The 16,631-nt window shown below is 43.8% G+C and overlaps 1 protein-coding gene across 5 annotated transcripts in view; it reads right to left on the bottom strand.

Moving 5' to 3' along the window:
* LOC122540462 (NAD kinase-like) overlaps positions 1 to 16,631 on the bottom strand; it is a 103,867-nt gene continuing 87,236 nt past the window's right edge. For all 5 annotated transcript variants that reach the window (XM_087980222.1, XM_087980221.1, XM_043676301.2 and 2 more), the window contains 7 exons: positions 16,022 to 16,107; positions 14,612 to 14,714; positions 13,066 to 13,223; positions 10,915 to 11,014; positions 9,326 to 9,483; positions 7,661 to 7,743; positions 1 to 5,689 (listed from right to left, as the gene is read on the bottom strand). In XM_087980222.1, the coding sequence (XP_087836348.1) occupies positions 5,545 to 5,689; positions 7,661 to 7,743; positions 9,326 to 9,483; positions 10,915 to 11,014; positions 13,066 to 13,223; positions 14,612 to 14,714; positions 16,022 to 16,107 (833 nt within the window). In that variant the 3' untranslated portion in view covers positions 1 to 5,544. The remainder of the gene's footprint in view (positions 5,690 to 7,660; positions 7,744 to 9,325; positions 9,484 to 10,914; positions 11,015 to 13,065; positions 13,224 to 14,611; positions 14,715 to 16,021; positions 16,108 to 16,631) is intronic.

Genomic DNA, 16,631 nt, shown 5'->3' with positions numbered 1-16,631 from the left:
TTCATATATAAAACACAGGTTAATTTATTTAGTAAAAGATTTGAAAAATAGTCTCCTACATATAACAATTTTACTAATGTTCAACAAATATCAAGTTGTATAAACAGAAAACATTATGATCCCAGTTACAATGCAGAAACTATTTAATTTGCTGGTAATTCACGGTTCAGGGTCTGAACCTTTTCAGTACGTTCGACGCAACTGTGTTTCAGATTTAAATAAAAACCCAAACATAGAGTACAATAAAACCAGAGAAAGGAAACTTTAGAAGCACTGGGATTCTTCAAATTGGTTGTTAAAAAGAAGTTGAATCGCTATAAATGTTACAATTCGCCAAACTCAAATCAAATGAATAAAGTCCAAGAACAATTGAAGATTAAAAGATATTTAAATTACAATCAAAATCTAATGATATATTTACATTTAAGTAGAAATTCTAATGTAATAAAATTGCACAGTTAATGATAAATTTATAAGAGGCAGTTGGTTTAATGTGTGTAGCTTTTACACAATTTTAAACACATTTCCAAGTCTGCTAGGACTGCTATTACATTTTCGGAAGTACTGAGAGAGGTTTATCTAAGCTCACTATTACAAGTGAAACTGTCCACTGCATTCGGTACATTATGTAGAGAAGATAAGTGGCATTGGTTAAGAATTTAACAAAATGTTGTGTAGATTTATTAGAGTTTAGAAAACACATTCTTTGTAAAAAGAATCATAATTTGCTTGGAGATTTAGTTCTGTTTTACTGATTAATTCAACAATGGAGGAATAAAATCTACAGAGGAAAAGCTGGTTTTCACACAGTTCCCCAGGAAATATTACAGGTTCAAAAAACATTAACGTCAGCATTCCAATCAAGGCAGCCAAGAAGTTTAATTAATAACATATAGACCTTTACAATAAATTATTACCCAATAGTACAAGATCAAAGAAGATTCAACCAGCAAACCTTTGGAAGTTTTTTTTATGTAAAAGAGTCAAGTTGCACTGCAAGTCACATTCAAATGTAATCCCACAAGCAAAACCATGAAAGTGCAAGAGTGAAGGTACATTCCGACCTTGTCAAGACAGGATGGATTACTAGCACGTACACACTAGGAAACACACACACACAACTCTGTTTTCATGGCTTAAACAGGAGGAAAGTGCATTCAACATTGTAGGAATAAGACAGATTCTGGTTTTCGAGTTGGGAGGGTCGAACGTTCAGATTAAGGTGGTGCATAAACAAAGAACACACTTTGATCCATTATTGTCAAAACCTACCACAGTATAGATTCAGCACTAAACACATCCCTTTCGAAATGACTCCGGGATCAGAATCAAAATAAATAGAAATCCACGGCAACCTCCAACAACCAACAAGATAAATGCTGATCTTGCTTTATCTTCCTCATGATCCTCACCAAAGGGGAAAAGTTGGATTGTAACAACAGTGTCTGACCAGGACATGGCTCACTACAAACCAGAGTTTGCAACATTTTATGGGTCCACCTTCAAACTGATTCCAAATCAGCTTCAACTTACAGCTGGAACTCATTTCCATCAAATACCTTTTGTGTAAAGTGAACTAATTGCACACATGCTGATAAACAAGTTTAGTTGAATGAGTTAAATTGTACATTTTAAACTACCCAGTTTGCCTGTTACTATCTACAGCATGCACTGCATCCGCTCCTCAGACAGCACCTTCCAACACGTGACCTCTCCCATCTGGAAGGACAAGAGCAGCAGATACATGGGAACACTATCCCCTGCAAGTTCCCCTCCAAGCCACTCTCTATCCTAAATTGGAAATATATTGCCGTTCCTTCAGTGTCATTGGGTCAAAATCCTGGCACTCCCTTCCGAAGGGCACTGTGGGTGTCCCTATACTATGTGGACAGCAGTAGGTCAAACAGCAGCTCATCAGCTCCTTCTCCTGGGGAGGGGCTTAGGGATGGACAATGGTGGTCCCACATCCCATGAATTAATGATAACTGGAAAAGAAACCCCTTCTGTGCAGTTCCCGTTGTACCATCCAGGGAGTAGGAAACCACTGAGTAAACAGTTATCACTGAGTTCATCAATTACAGAAGAGAAAGATTGAAATGAAACTTGACAAATATAAAAATGTTGGTGATACTAAGCTAGTGATAATCATCTGAAAGAAACACAAAGTTTAATGACATGGATTTGACCCTGCCTTAGAATTATGTGATTTAGCTGAACAGTTGGAATTAAACCAATCATTCTCATTTGAAAGATGGGCATTTCCAGTATTCTCTTACCTTGATCGATCAATGAGAGATTCAAATCTCAATGTGACTGGATGTTTGTGAAATAAAAACAGGTTTTTTCAAAAGTGGGATATTTGTCAGATATTTTCCTGAAGTGGCCTGGCTCATACCAGAGGGGAAAAAAGCGACACTGTTGTTGAAATTGTGAACTCATTAAAAAAAGGCAGAGGTATAAAATATTCCTCGACTGACTCTGATGTTCATTTAAGAAACATCACGCATGTGAAACTCGTGCTCGGCTCAGTGTGAGTTTGTTGGAAATACATTTCCCATGCAAACCGAAAGGAAGTTAACACAACTCACTGCTAATCACACAGAACTGACCTTGTTCAGTGGAACTAGAATCAGGTGCAAAGATTGCTCTGTGTCTAAAGCAAGAGGTTGAAAGAAAATGTAAGAATCGAAATTCCAGCTCCCAACAGTTATCCAGTGAATCTCACTGGAAGGTGCATGCAAATGGTGGGATAATGTTGCTCGCTATCCACCCACATTAAAAAAAAATTGTAAATTACAGCAGTGACTCCAAAAGTATTTCACTGGGTGTAAAGCCCCTTTGGAATATCCTGAAGTTGTGAAAGGTTCTGTACAGATGCAGACCTTCCTGTTATGAGACTGGTGCTAGTACTCAACGTGAGATTCTATGATAACAGGGGATCCAATGTAATACCCGATACGTTAATAAATTACATTTACATGCCTATTTATGGTCTGCCTTATCTGGGACACTTTCTAATTAAACAGCAAAATAAAATGAGCTTTGCTGCAATAGCAACATGAACTAAAATGTATTTATGACATTTATTTATCAAAACAAATTGAGTTTACTTTTCTAAGTTCAATGCAGGCCATTTCCTGAACTGTTAGAGGTCAGAATGTATTGGAGAAATATAAATTCAATTTAAAACCTTCTGTACCAGCTAAACCATCCCGCTGAGTGCACAGTAAAGTTGCTCTCTGTGTGCAACTAAACAATACTTCCTGTGTTAATTAACCTGCTTGAAATAACAGGACTTCCAATGTATCCTTCAGACCCTGACACAGTGACATGTAATTATCATATGTTACAGATTTGCCCAGATTGGGTTTTCAGAAATCCCAGCTGAAAGGTGAACCAGTCTGATTCAGAATGAAAACTTTAATTCCTCCACATTGATGCTATTGTGATGATCTGAAGCAGCATTCGATCCCAGCCCAGGATCAGTAATGATCACGCAGTTGTGTGTGTTTTTACTGAGAACAGCCCCGTCAATTCTACCCATTGAGGATGAATCCATTTAGATTAGTTTCAGACTTTTAGTGTATCCCCTTCCAAACAGAGTGGCAGTATGTTCAAATCCAAAAGTTTTGAAAGTTCTCATTTGTCACCCAATTCCATCAGGTTTTGTACATTTGGATGTTAACTGGAAGAAGAATCCTTAACAATGGCATCCAGGTGTTTGAGCCTCACAGAGGTCAGGAGGGAAAGCAGCCCAGGAAGTGTAACTCCCACTGAGCAGCTGCTGGAACGGAAACTTCAGCCTCCTTTTAACAACGACCCGATATAGACTCAAGTTGTTAGCAATGACTGTGACAGACTGCAAAACGCAGCACCCTAATTGTTTAGTGAATTTCTGTGACAGACAGTTCTTGGGACATAGCTCCGATTTGGATACATCAGCCAAAAGGTCATGCAGCTTTTCTGCACGTGTGAGAGCAACACGCCGTTCCAGCAGCGAGATGGGCTGATGGCTCAGTCTGTCCTACACTGACTTGGTTCTTGTTATCACTGTGCTCAGTGCTGCAAATACTTGCTCATTGTTCTTCTTTAAGTGACACACAAGGGATTTACACCAGGGAATACATCCCACTGAATAAATCACAATATTTTAAAATCACCCAGAAAGGAGGGGTAAAGAATTTGATCCTTGGCCTCAGGTGAACCTGACAATTGACATGAACCAGCTTACAACGTCATCAGACCTCAACAGCAGCTATAAGATGGGGGCAAACAACCTGGATACTGGGGAGCAGCAACGTTAGAGATTGTCAACAATAAATACTCAAAGCAGCAGAAGCAAAATGGAGAGGAAATAAACTATCCTTTAACCCTTACATGATTGGCTTTACTTTTGTTTTTATCAAAGCTTTACAAGATTTAGGTTTGTTTTAATAAAGCAATTATTCACACAATATTCTTAAATTCTCAATGAATAAAGTCACCGTAGTCCCAGACAATCATAGGCTGCTCTCTCATTACAGAGGGGGGACTGGTGGTGGGTTTAACCTGAGGGTCACCATGCCTCAGGTGAGGGGAGAGGGTGAGAAAGGGGAATCCTTCACAGTAACCTCAGCCAGTATGGGAACTGAACCCACACTGTTGGATCACTGCGTTTTAGAGACCAACCATTCAGCCAACTGAGCCCCTCCCTCCCCTCAAAACCCCATACTCTGCATTTCAGCACTTCTGATCTTCTTGTGAAAAAGACAAAGTGACGATGAACTTGCTGGGCACCCGTCAGAGTTTGACAAAATCAAGAATGAGGTAAAAACTCAAAACAGATGCTGACTCAGCAAAAGTCCCTATGTCTGTCTGTCTGTCTGTCTGTCTCTCTCTCTCTCACACATGACGGAGCCAGATATTGATGGCAGGTCATAGGCCTATTGCTCTGGCTTTACAAAAACATCACTTTAAATTGTAACAAAAATGCACAGTCGCAATAAAATAGAACGGGAAAATAGAGACAGTGAGAGGAGAGAGATGGAGTTTGTACAGAGTACTTGATGAGGTTGTCCCAGGGTTGGTCGGTCTGGAAGAGAAGGGGGGTCATTGTTACTGAGCGCCACGACCACAGCTTTCAGGAACTGATCCACATTTCAGACACACGCTCCTTCAGAACAACTGAAGAAAGCTAATTTGGAATCCTTCCTCAATATTTCTCTCAAGCCTTTTGATTCGCAGCATTTTTATGAGGAGTTGGTTGACATTCTTAAGATGCCAGAGCATCAAATGCTGCAAACATTATCAAAATGCTTCCTCTGGAACTCTCTTGTCTGTACCTAGTACTTACACACGTGTGACTGTTTTCACCCAATCTGCAGCAGGTATGAACACCTCACTCTTCACCAAATGGCTGGAGAGGGAGACCATCCTGCTGGACTGTTTAAGAAGCGCACACAAAACAGATTGTTGTGATATGTAGGAATGCTCTTCGCAATGTTGCAGGTTTAAAGGAACTCCATTGAACAGGGATGTCATAGGCATGCTGTGCCTGAAACGCTCTCAGTAGTCCTCCACATCCGTGAGGTGACTTTGCTTCTTTCTCACGTTCCAGTGTAAACACTCGGCCAAACTATCGAACCAATCATTCACCGGGTCCCTGAAGCATATCGATGGGACTGGGTAGCAGGAGGTAGTAATGGTGATGCTGTTAAAAAGAAAAGTCAGTCTAAATGAACAAATGTAAATCTCTCTGATGGCCTCTTCCACACTCCTCTCTGCATCATTCCCTTTCACCTGATGAAGGACAGCGCTCTGAAAGCTTGTGATTTAAAATAAACTGTTGGACTATAACCTGGTGTCACATGACTTCTGACTTTTTCCAACACTAGCACCTCCACATCACCATTTCCCTGCACTTGCTCTGGTTTGTTTCCTGTCACTGAAATTGAGATAATCATGCTGTCGATAAGCTCCATACTACACACAGGCTGCACTTCATAGAGCACCAAACCTGACCAGGTGTAAATGTAACAGGATCAACAGCTTATAAACTACAAGAAACATCTGTTGGGGAAGCTGGGAATAAATGAGAGAGGTTTTATCTATTTAAATAAAATTAACACATTTTGGGAAGGGTTCAGAAAAGATTTACAAGGATATTGCCAGGGCTGGAGGGTTTGAGCTATAGGGAGAGGATGAACAGGCTGGGGCTGTTTTCCCAGGAGCATCGGAGGCTGAGGGGTGACCTCATAGAGGTTTACAAAATTATGAGGGGCTTGGATAGAGTAAATAGGCAAGGTCTTTTCCCTGGGGTGGGGGAGTCCAGAGCTAGAGGGCATAGGCTTAGGATGAGAGGGGAAAGATATAAAAGGGACTGAAGGGGCAATTTTTTTCATGCTGAGGTTGAAATGTTAATGGAAGCTTGTTTATTCTGTCGGGGCTTATGACTGGAGAGAGAAAACACCAAGCCATTAGTTTAGTGTTTAGTATGAGCAACTTTAAAAAATTTAGTTCAAAAGCTTTTGGGCAATTCGAAGGAGGTCTAACCGGATCAGATGCAAGTATAAGGAGATTGTTCACAGCAATTAACAAAATAAGATCTCTCAGTGAATGACTGTAGCCCCTGAAACTTCGAGACTAGGACTGATGATGTTACCGAGCATAGTGATGAAACGTCTGAGAACAAATTTACCAGCTCAGCAGGCAAACTGAGACATCTCGGAGATGACCAGACTACTCCGGCCCGTAAACATCATGGTAGCCCACAAACCTACCACCACACTGAAACAGCTCCTGATGAATCAAAAGGAGCCTGTACCAACAACCAGCAGAATGGACGTCATATACAAAACACCCTGCAAGGACTGCAACACACATTACATCAGACAAATGGGCAGGAAACTAGCCATCAAGTCACATTAGAACCAACTAGCCACCAAGAAACATGACCAACTATCAGTGGTATCCATATACACAGATGAAGAGGGACACCAGTTCGACTGGGACAATACATCCATCCGAGACAGGCTAAGCAAAGACACACATGGGAATTCCTAGCGGCCTGGCATTCAAACCGGAACTCCATTAACAAACATATTGATTTGGATCCCATTTACCAACCTCTCAGAAATAGAACCAGAAGTGATATCACCAATGCACAACAGACCAAGACACATAAATAGAAAGCGGGTAGTAACACCAGCGCTTCACTGATGATGTTACTGAGCATGGTGACAAAACACCTGAAAATAAAGCTACCACCTCAGCGAGCAAACTTACAACCAGAAACAATCAATATAACAGGCCATTCAGCCCTTCGAGCCTGCTCCATGGCTTATCATTTAACTCAGTGCCTTGCCACCAATTTTGCCCAGATTCTTTGGTCCCTTTAACTCCAGATAGAGCTCATATCTAACTTTATCTTGAAAACATTTCAATGATTTGGCCCCAACCATTTTCTGTGGCTTCATTTTCTTATTTTATTTCTTTTGTATAATAAACTGCAGTTCGACTGTTCCAACCACTAGTAACATCAGCTGGGAAATAGCTCCAGCTGCCAGACCACACAGCTCCCTGAACAGGCAGAGGAAAGCCACTCTCTCACCCGGGTGGAGGAAGGACGTGGCACCTCCAGAATGACGGTCACAGGTTCCTGGCAATGCCCCTTGGGACCTACCTGTCGCCATGGCAAATCTCTTGTCGCTGCCGTCCATCAAATGAAATCCACGCAGTGTTCCTCGCGTCAGGTGACAGCATAATCTGAAAACAAAGCTCAGGCTTTAGGACCAAATCATAACGGAAACAGATCCAGGAGACCCCCCCCCACCCCCCCAATGGGCCAAATGGCCTCAGGTGAAAATGGGGCACAGGTCACGAGAGAATGCTCATGATTGTGGAAGAACACATTCCAAAATGAAGTAACAACAACCTTTTGAAGGAAATCAGAATGTGGCTCAAGCTCGGATTGGTTTCTGCACTATCCCATTTAAAGTGAAGATGTTGGATCCAATGTGGTTACAGTTAGTGTTCAACTACATGATTAGGAGTCATGCATTTGACAAAATAAAGCTTAAGGCATTTAATTCCTTGCCACACAAGTGATTCCTGGGGATAGTGATTCCCCAAATTGGGCAAAGAGCCTTGTTGAAATTCTCATCCAATCTTGCAAATTATTTCTTTCCCCTTGGCCCAGTTTCTGTAAATTTACAGCAAAGGTTCATATGTTTCTCAAGAGACTTCCATTGCATTTGACCAAGGACAGTTCAGACCCCTGGAATCAGCCGGCCAGAGCTGGACAGAGCTGTGACTGATACGATATTTGGATGGGGCAGCATGGTGGCTCAGTGGTTTGCACTGCTGCCTCACAGAGCCAGGGACCCAGGTTCGATTCCTGCCTCGGGTGACTGTATGTGTGATGTTTGCACATTCTCCCTGTGTCTGTGTGGGTTTCCTCCCACAATCCAAAGATGTACGGGTCAGGTGAATTGGCCATGCTAAATTGCCCATAGTGTTAGGTGCATCAGTCAGGGCAATGTATAGGGGAATGGGTCCAGGTGGGTTGCTCTTTGGAGGGTTGGTGTAGACTCGTTGGGCTGAAGGGCCAGTTTCCCTACTGTGGGGAATCTAAACTAATCTAATATGACGACAAACTAAGTGGAATAGCTGCGGACAATCATGGGAGTGGATTAGATCAGGGGAAGGATATTTCAGTTATCAAATTCTCTTTTCAGTTTGAGGTAAGACAGCAAGAGAAAGTCGGAAGATTCGCAATCATCAAAACGGAAAGTCAGGGAGAGGTGCATGATGCAGGGGTCCCTGAAGCCGTCAGCTGCTGCTGGATATCAGGGTGAAGGGGACAGTCAGGGTCAGGGTCAACCTTAGGTCCAACACTCACCAGCCCATTAAAGCAAATTGCAAACAGGACACAATGGGGAATGCAGCCGGGGGAAATGCTGGAGGAACTCAGCAGGTCTGGCAGCACCTGTGGAGAGATAACTGGGTTAACGTTTCAAGTCTAGCAATCTTTCGTCAGAACTCCGGATATATCGAGGACAAACGTTAACTCCTTTTTTGTATTCGCTGCCAGACCTGCTGAGTTTCTCCAGCATTCTGTGTTTTTTTCAGATTCCCAGCTTCTGCAGTAGTTTTCCTTTATTTGAGACAATGAGGATGTATTCACACTGAAGTCCTGCTCACAGACACTTGGCTCCTTTAAATCCCCAGCTGCTCTCTCTGAACACTTTTGAAGGAGTTACTGCTGAAGGTGGCTTTACCCAAGTTCCCTCAGGTGTGCAGAGTCACCGACATTACAGACACAGCTCATCGACAGACGACGGGTTACCTGGAGGTCCACTCCTGCTGGTACGACAATTGGTCGGAAGGATAAGGAATGTGGACAGATGGGGGTGATCATTATGGCGGGAACGTTGGGGTGAATCATGGAGGCTCCTGCAGCTGCAGCATAAGCTGTGCTCCCAGTCGGCGTGGAAACAATCACCCCTGAAACAGGAAAGGCCAACTGCATTAGAGAGACTCTCCAACCCTCCTCTGACAGCCCCTTCCCAATCCCTGCAGCCTCTCCTAGCTGGAGATGCATGGGAGCACCATCGCCTGCCTACAACACACCATCCTGACCTGGGAATCTCCGTTCCTTTGTTGTCATTGGGTCACAATCCTGGACCTAACAGCACTGCATTTGGTGGGGGGGGGGGGGGTGTCTGTGTGCACACGTCTCTGTTGCGTATGCGTGTGTGACTGTGTGTGTGCGTGTTTCTGTGCTTGTGTGTCTCTGTGCGTATGAGTGTCTGTGCATGTATGTCTGTGCGCATATGCATGTGTCTGTGTGTGTGTGCTTGTGTGTCTCTGTGTGTATGTGTCTGTGTGTGTGTGCGTGTCTGTGTGTATGTGTGCGTGTCTGTGCTTGTGTGTCTCTGTACAAATGTGTCTCTGTGTGCGTGTGTCTCTGTGCGTATGCGTGTGTCTGTGCGTGTGTGTCTCTGTGTGCGTGCGTGTGCATTTGTCTGTCTCTGTCTGCATTTGTCTGCCTGTGTGCGCGTGTCGGAGTGTGTCTATGCACGCCTGTGTGCATGTCTGTGTAGGCCCAGCACATGGTCCGAGGCAGCAGCTCCTCTCTGCGGCAATCCACTCTGTCACCGTCGGTGATGCTCACGGGGTATGAAGGAAGAGGAAGTGCCAGGGATGGCTCCTGCCTCAGCCCCTCGCCCACAGCTGACCCCAGGCCAGGCTGTTCCTTCACTTTTTCGGCCATGATTCACCTTTCAATCAGAGACCATCCAGAATCCCTGCTGTACTTAAACTCACTCCCAGGCCCTGTTCACCTCTAGCCCCTTCACCCAAAGAAAAGGAGTAAGCCATTCAGCCCCTTGAGCCTAATCTGCCATTCAATAAGGTCATGGCTGATCATTTGCATTAACCCCAGCTTCCTGCCCAATCCTATCTCGATCGACTCCCTTCACACCCAAACACCTCCAATCACAATTGCCATACAGCTCAGTGGCTCAGAATCCACCAATCTCTAACCTGGAGAACTCCAAACAATCTCTGGGTAAATACACGTCTCCTCAACTCAGGAAAATATCTGATCCTTAACTTACTGCTCATCAAGATCTTCAGTTGGTCGTATTTCAAAGTACTTCAAAGTACTGATAAAGTACTTCAAAGACCAGTTTGCACTGAAGTGATTAAGCTCCTAATCATTCTGCCATCTTCAATGTGGGACGCTGGAATTTATTGTCAATCACTGACTCAAATATCCGGCATCCCCCGAGTACCACAGAAGCAGTAATGATGGGAACACATTTAGTCTTACTTTAAACCTGAATCAGAGGCTGGTTTTTCAAACACGCAACTCCCCCACCCAAAAACAAGGCAGTATGACAATTCTGAGCTTCACACAAACTCCAAACGTACCATCTCCTTGGACAGATGTTATCAGGCGGCCGTTCAGAAACAAATCAACGTTGGAGAGATAGGACGAAGGGCCACGGTCAATCACAACCTCATTCAGGACCTGAGCAGTCGGGGAGAGCGGGAGGGGGCGAGAGAGATGGGGGGAGAGGGGGAGGGGAGGAGGGTGGAGGGATGGAGGGAGGAGGGTGAGAGGGGAGGAGGGTGGGGGGATGAGAGGGAAGGAGGATGGGGGAAAGAGGGAGGGGGAGAAGGAGGGGGAGAGAGGTGGGGGGAGAGGGGAAGGGGAGGAGGGTGGAGGGATGGAGGTAGGAGGGAGACAGGGAGAGGGAGAGAGGGAGGGGGAGAGAGGGAGGGGGAGAGAGGGAGGGGGAGAGAGGGGGAAGAAGGAGGTGGGGAGAGAAAAACAGGTTTCCTAAGATTTAATTGACATGTTACAGAGGCTGGAGGCAAGCACTTTGCGGCTCATGTTTACACTTGTATTTCGGGCCTGCAGAGTTACTTTACTCCGGGCCTGCAGAGTTACTTTACTCCGGGCCTGCAGAGTTATTTTACTCCGGACCTGCAATGTTACTTTACTCTGGGCCTGCAGAGATATTTTACTCTGGGCCTGCAGAGTTACTTTACTCCGGGTCTGCAGAGTTACTTTAGATTGGATTAGATTACATTACAGTATGGAAACAGGCCCTTCGGCCCAACAAGTCCACACCGACCCGCCGAAGCGCAACCCACCCATACCCCTACATTTACCCCTATACCTAACACTAGGGGCAATTTAGCATGGCCAATTCACCTGACCTGCACATCTTTGGACTGTGGGAGGAAACCGGAGCACCCGGAGGAAACCCACGCAGACACGGGGAGAACGTGTAAACTCCACACAGTCAGTCGCCTGAGTCGGGAATTGAACCCAGGTCTCTGGCGCTGCGAGGCAGCAGTGCTAACCACTGTGCCACCGTGCCGCCCACGGGCCTGCAGCGTTACTTTACTCTGGGCCTGCAGAGTTACCTAACTCTGGGCCTGCAGAATTACCTAACTCTGGGCCTGCAGAGTTACTTAACTCTGGGCCTGCAGAGTTACTTAACTCTGGGCCTGCAGAGTTACTTAACTCTGGGCCTGCAGAGTTACTTAACTCCGGACCTGCAGAGTTATTTTACTCTGGGCCTGCAGAGTTATTTTACTCTGGGCCTGCAGAGTTACTTTACTCCGGACCTGCAGAATTATTTTACTCTGGGTCTGCAGAGTTATTTTACTCCGGACCTGCAGAGTTATTTTACTCTGGGTCTGCAGAGTTATTTTACTCCGGGCCTGCAGAGTTACTTTACTCCGGGCCTGCAACGTTAATTTACTACGGACCTGCAGAGTTACTTTACTCCGGACCTGCAGAGTTACTTTACTCCGGGCCTGCAGAGTTACTTTACTCCGGACCTGCAGAGTTACTTTACTTCGGACCTGCAGAGTTACTTTACTCTGGGCCTGCAGAGTTACTTTACTCCGGGCCTGCAGAGTTACTTTACTCTGGGCCTGCAGAGTTACTTTACTCTGGGCCTGCAGAGTTACTTTACTTCGGGTCTGCAGAGTTACTTTACTCTGGGCCTGCAGAGTTACTTTACTCCGGGCCTGCAGAGTTACTTTACTCTGAGCCTGCAGAGTTACTTTACTCCGGGCCTGCAGAGTTATTTTACTCTGGGCCTGCAGCGTTACTTTACTCCGGGCCTGCAGAGTTATTTTACTCTGGGCCTGCAGCGTTACTTTACTCTGGGCCTGCAGCATTACTTTACTCTGGGCCTGCAGCGTTACTTTACTCTGGGCCTGCAGAGTTAGCTCAAGCTGCACAGAGTTGACAACAACTAAGTCCTCAGGTTCAGGAAAATGAAGAAATGGTTGGCTGAAAGGATTAGTGCCTGTGACAGAGTGAAAGCAAGTGAGGAAATGGTGTGGGTGCAGGTGGTCTGTGTCCGTGTGTGATGCTGTGTGCATGTGCACACACATGTGTATGCATGTGTTGGAGAGAGAGGGTTAGGAAAGTGTGTTGGGTGTGTGCATTGCGGGGCGGGTCTGCATGTTGGGTTATAACCTGGCGTCGTCTGACTTCTGACCCAATTCATCACAAATACGACCCCCATTTCCTACTCTAGCCAGGATCAGCCTCACCTGGTACTGCACTGCTCGCTTTCCTAACTCATTCTCTCCGTGCTTGGTCACGATCAGTCCATTCTCCTCCACAGCATGCTCTGGACAACTTCGCTTTTCCCAGTTTTCTTTCATCACTTTGACTTTGAGTCGGCTCCGTAGGATAATGGAAACATTCCCTGGCAGAGGATTCACATCGTGAGAAATTGTTTACATTTTCCCAACTACTGAAGGGCACAAAAGCCTATTGGGCAATTTGATTTAATCAGTGACTTAGCAAAGTTCAAATTCAATTTGACGATGAGACAAGCACCATATTTTAGGAATACAAGTTTGATAAGGCACATTTCAGCACATACACAACTAGATCATTGTAAAACATCCAATTTCAACTGTAGAAAGGATTATTAACTGTTGTGTCAGCAATTCTTGCTTTTAAATCTGTTTTCATTAATATTTTACCTGTATCTCACTCCCTCTAGGAGAAAGTGAGGGCTGCAGATGCTGGAGATCAGAGCTGAAAATGTGTTGCTGGAAAAGCGCAGCAGGTCAGGCAGCATCCAAGGAACAGGAGAATCGACGTTTCGGGCATAAGCCCTTCTTCAGGAAGGGCTTCCTGAAGAAGGGCTTATGCCCGAAACGTCGATTCTCCTGTTCCTTGGATGCTGCCTGACCTGCTGCCTTTCTCTCACTCCCTCTCTTCAATGTCCTGAAACAAGTCTCGGAATTGAAAGAAAATACAGTTCTATTATTACAAATTGCATGGGCACATTTACTTAAGATTCCAGTTTAGTCTCAGCACCCTGTTAATAGGAACTGTTTTAGCACAATTTTCATAGTTTCTTCATTTACAAAAACCTGTTTGTTAAATTGCTGCTTTGGAACACTCTGCTAAGTGCCTATTAATTCACATTCCTTCTTGAACAAGATTACACTGAATTCAAGAATTGGGTGTTGGGTCATTGCTCTCCAATCAAGGAGAGAGCAGTACCTGTGCCCTGATTACTTATTCTGAGTGTGAGTGAGCAAGATCACAGCAGGATGATTCATCGTCACGCAAGGAATTTAACCAGCTGAGTTTTGTTAAGACCTTACTACACTGTAGAAACACCACATCTCACCAATCTGTAACATCTGCCTGACTATCTCCTGATGGGACCTGCTTCATAACCCTCCCACAAAGCACTTTGGAATGTTTTATTTTACTAGAGGCACTACAAAAATGCAAGGTGTTGCTACTGAACACGCTCAGCAAGAAGTAGGGTGTGGGTCACAGAAACAGAAATGTAACAGCAGACAGTTCTCAGGGTTACCTGCCTCAAACATAGCTTGCTGCTGAGTCCAATAATGCTTCAGTCTGAATTTTGGCAAATTAAAACGGATTTTAATTCTCAGACTAGCTTCATTTACATTACAAACAAGGTCAGAATTTGGGTGATAGATGTACGTATACAGCATTTTCATAGATCGGATTAACTCACTTTGGCTTGAGCCTAATTTCTGAATCATATGTTTTGCCTCATTTGTGAAATTCAATTCCTTCAATTACAATGAAACTGGAAGGTACCTTCAATTACTTGTGTGACTTGTGACTGATAGGTGTCAAAGTTAAACGGTGTCAGGAAGCCCAGAGATCCGAGGTGAAATGCCATCACTGGTGGTACACTACCCTGTTTAAACAAGAACAGTTTATAAAATGCCTAGTGTACAATAAACTACAATCCCCTGGGAATGAAGACTTTTTACTGAAAATATTATCAGACAATGTGTTGCGCAACTACATACTCGTTTAATCTCTCACTACAGCAACAGAGTTCAGGAATCTTGCACTGCTACATATTTATTTGGTTTATCAGCTCCTGCACATTCAGTAAATCAGATTCAGAAGACATTTCATAAAAGGTGATGATTATTGAAAACAAGTTTTTCTGTACAAGGCATTATCACATCAAAAACTGTGTTCAGAGTATGGAGTGTCCAATCCATCTGCCCACCCCTCCATCCATTCGCTATACAGAGAGAAAAATAAAACAATGGCCTGGATGTTCCAATGATAACAGCAATGACTATTACACAACATGTGTAAAGAGCCAAGAATATTCAATCAATACCTTTTTTGCAAGGGGATAAATTTAAAATCTGATTTAACACTGGTTTGTTAAAATTGAATGGACTAAACAGCACAATCACTAAAGTTGAAGTACTGAATATAATTCAGCTCCTTTTGGTTGTGCTGCCTAATGTGCTCATGAACATTTAAACAAACTGTAATCAAACAATTTACAGTAGTTACAATCAATAGATGAGTCAGCATTTGCTGGCAGGATACCATGAAACTGATGTGTGTGTGTCTGAGAGAGAGAGAGAGAGTGCGGTGTGTTGTCGTGTGCCCTCAGTTTCTGCCTGGGTGTGTGCGTGAGTGTGTGTGTGCATGTCTGCATGTGTGCATGTGTAGGAAATTCAGAAGTCAGTGACAGTGACTCTTTGCTTGCCCACATAAAAGATGATGATTATTGAAAACAAGTTCTTCTGTAAAAACACAATGTTTCTGCTGAATCACCTCCCAACCGCCCCATGTTTAAAAAAAATCATTTCAAGAGAAATCCTGTACTTAAAATATTAGAAAAGTTTATGACATTTCAACTTTGCCCCTAATCATGTGTAACATCCAATAATTTATTGCTTTCCTTGTAAAATGATAAAGTTAAAAATTCAATTTTACTTCCTGGCTTGCTGTCGAGGAGAATGCTGAAATATTATTGGCCATCAGTTTTGGTCAATGGCATCAGCATTGTTGAATGTTGTAGATCCCCTTGAATTGGTACAAGATTTAAATTAATGCCCAAAAAGGGAGGATCCAAATCACAGAGATCACAAGATTCCTTTGGACAGTTGTTTTTTGAAAAGGCAGGGGAGAGTTCCAACATTGACCCTGAAATCCACAAAGCTCCTTCTGGAGAGATACAATTGGACTTACCTGGAATAAGGATGATGCATAAAGCAAGGTGCCATCTCCTCCAAGGCAAATTATAAAGTCTATCCGATCAGATAAATCGTCATAGCCTAAAAGCAAATTCAATGTGCTTCATTATAGACCATTGTCATAGATGACAGAGTAAACAACATTTGTTGCAAAGATTTCCTATTGATGGGTGAACGCAGTAAAGATCAAACCACCAAGTGACATGAGCTGGATAATTAATGCCACGAGCTGGCACTGATGGACCAAGGTGAACCTTTCCATTTACCATTAACCCTGGATCTCGGTTTTAGAAATCTGCTGGGAAGAGATCCAACTATAGGGAATGTCCATAAACACAATGTAAAGGCCAAGAACTAGCAGATTGCAAGTGCCAGCCTTTAAAAGCCATTTGATTGCGGAAACTTATTTTGTTCTTGTTGACATGGGGACTGCATGTTCCACTGCAGGTGACATATGCTCTGGCACCCACACAGAAAGGAACAGTCATATTCTCTTACATCAGGTGCTATCACATTGGAACATCACAAATCGCTTCACACACACACACATACACACACACACACACAAACACACACACAAACATACACACAAACACACACACACA

Source organism: Chiloscyllium plagiosum, unplaced genomic scaffold, assembly GCF_037043375.1.
Source record: "Chiloscyllium plagiosum isolate Xiang-an unplaced genomic scaffold, Cpla_swu_hap1 HiC_scaffold_37, whole genome shotgun sequence".
Taxonomy (NCBI): Eukaryota; Metazoa; Chordata; class Chondrichthyes; order Orectolobiformes; family Hemiscylliidae; genus Chiloscyllium; species Chiloscyllium plagiosum.
Note: the sequence above shows the minus strand (reverse complement) of the source record. Positions and strands in the feature narration are given on the sequence as shown.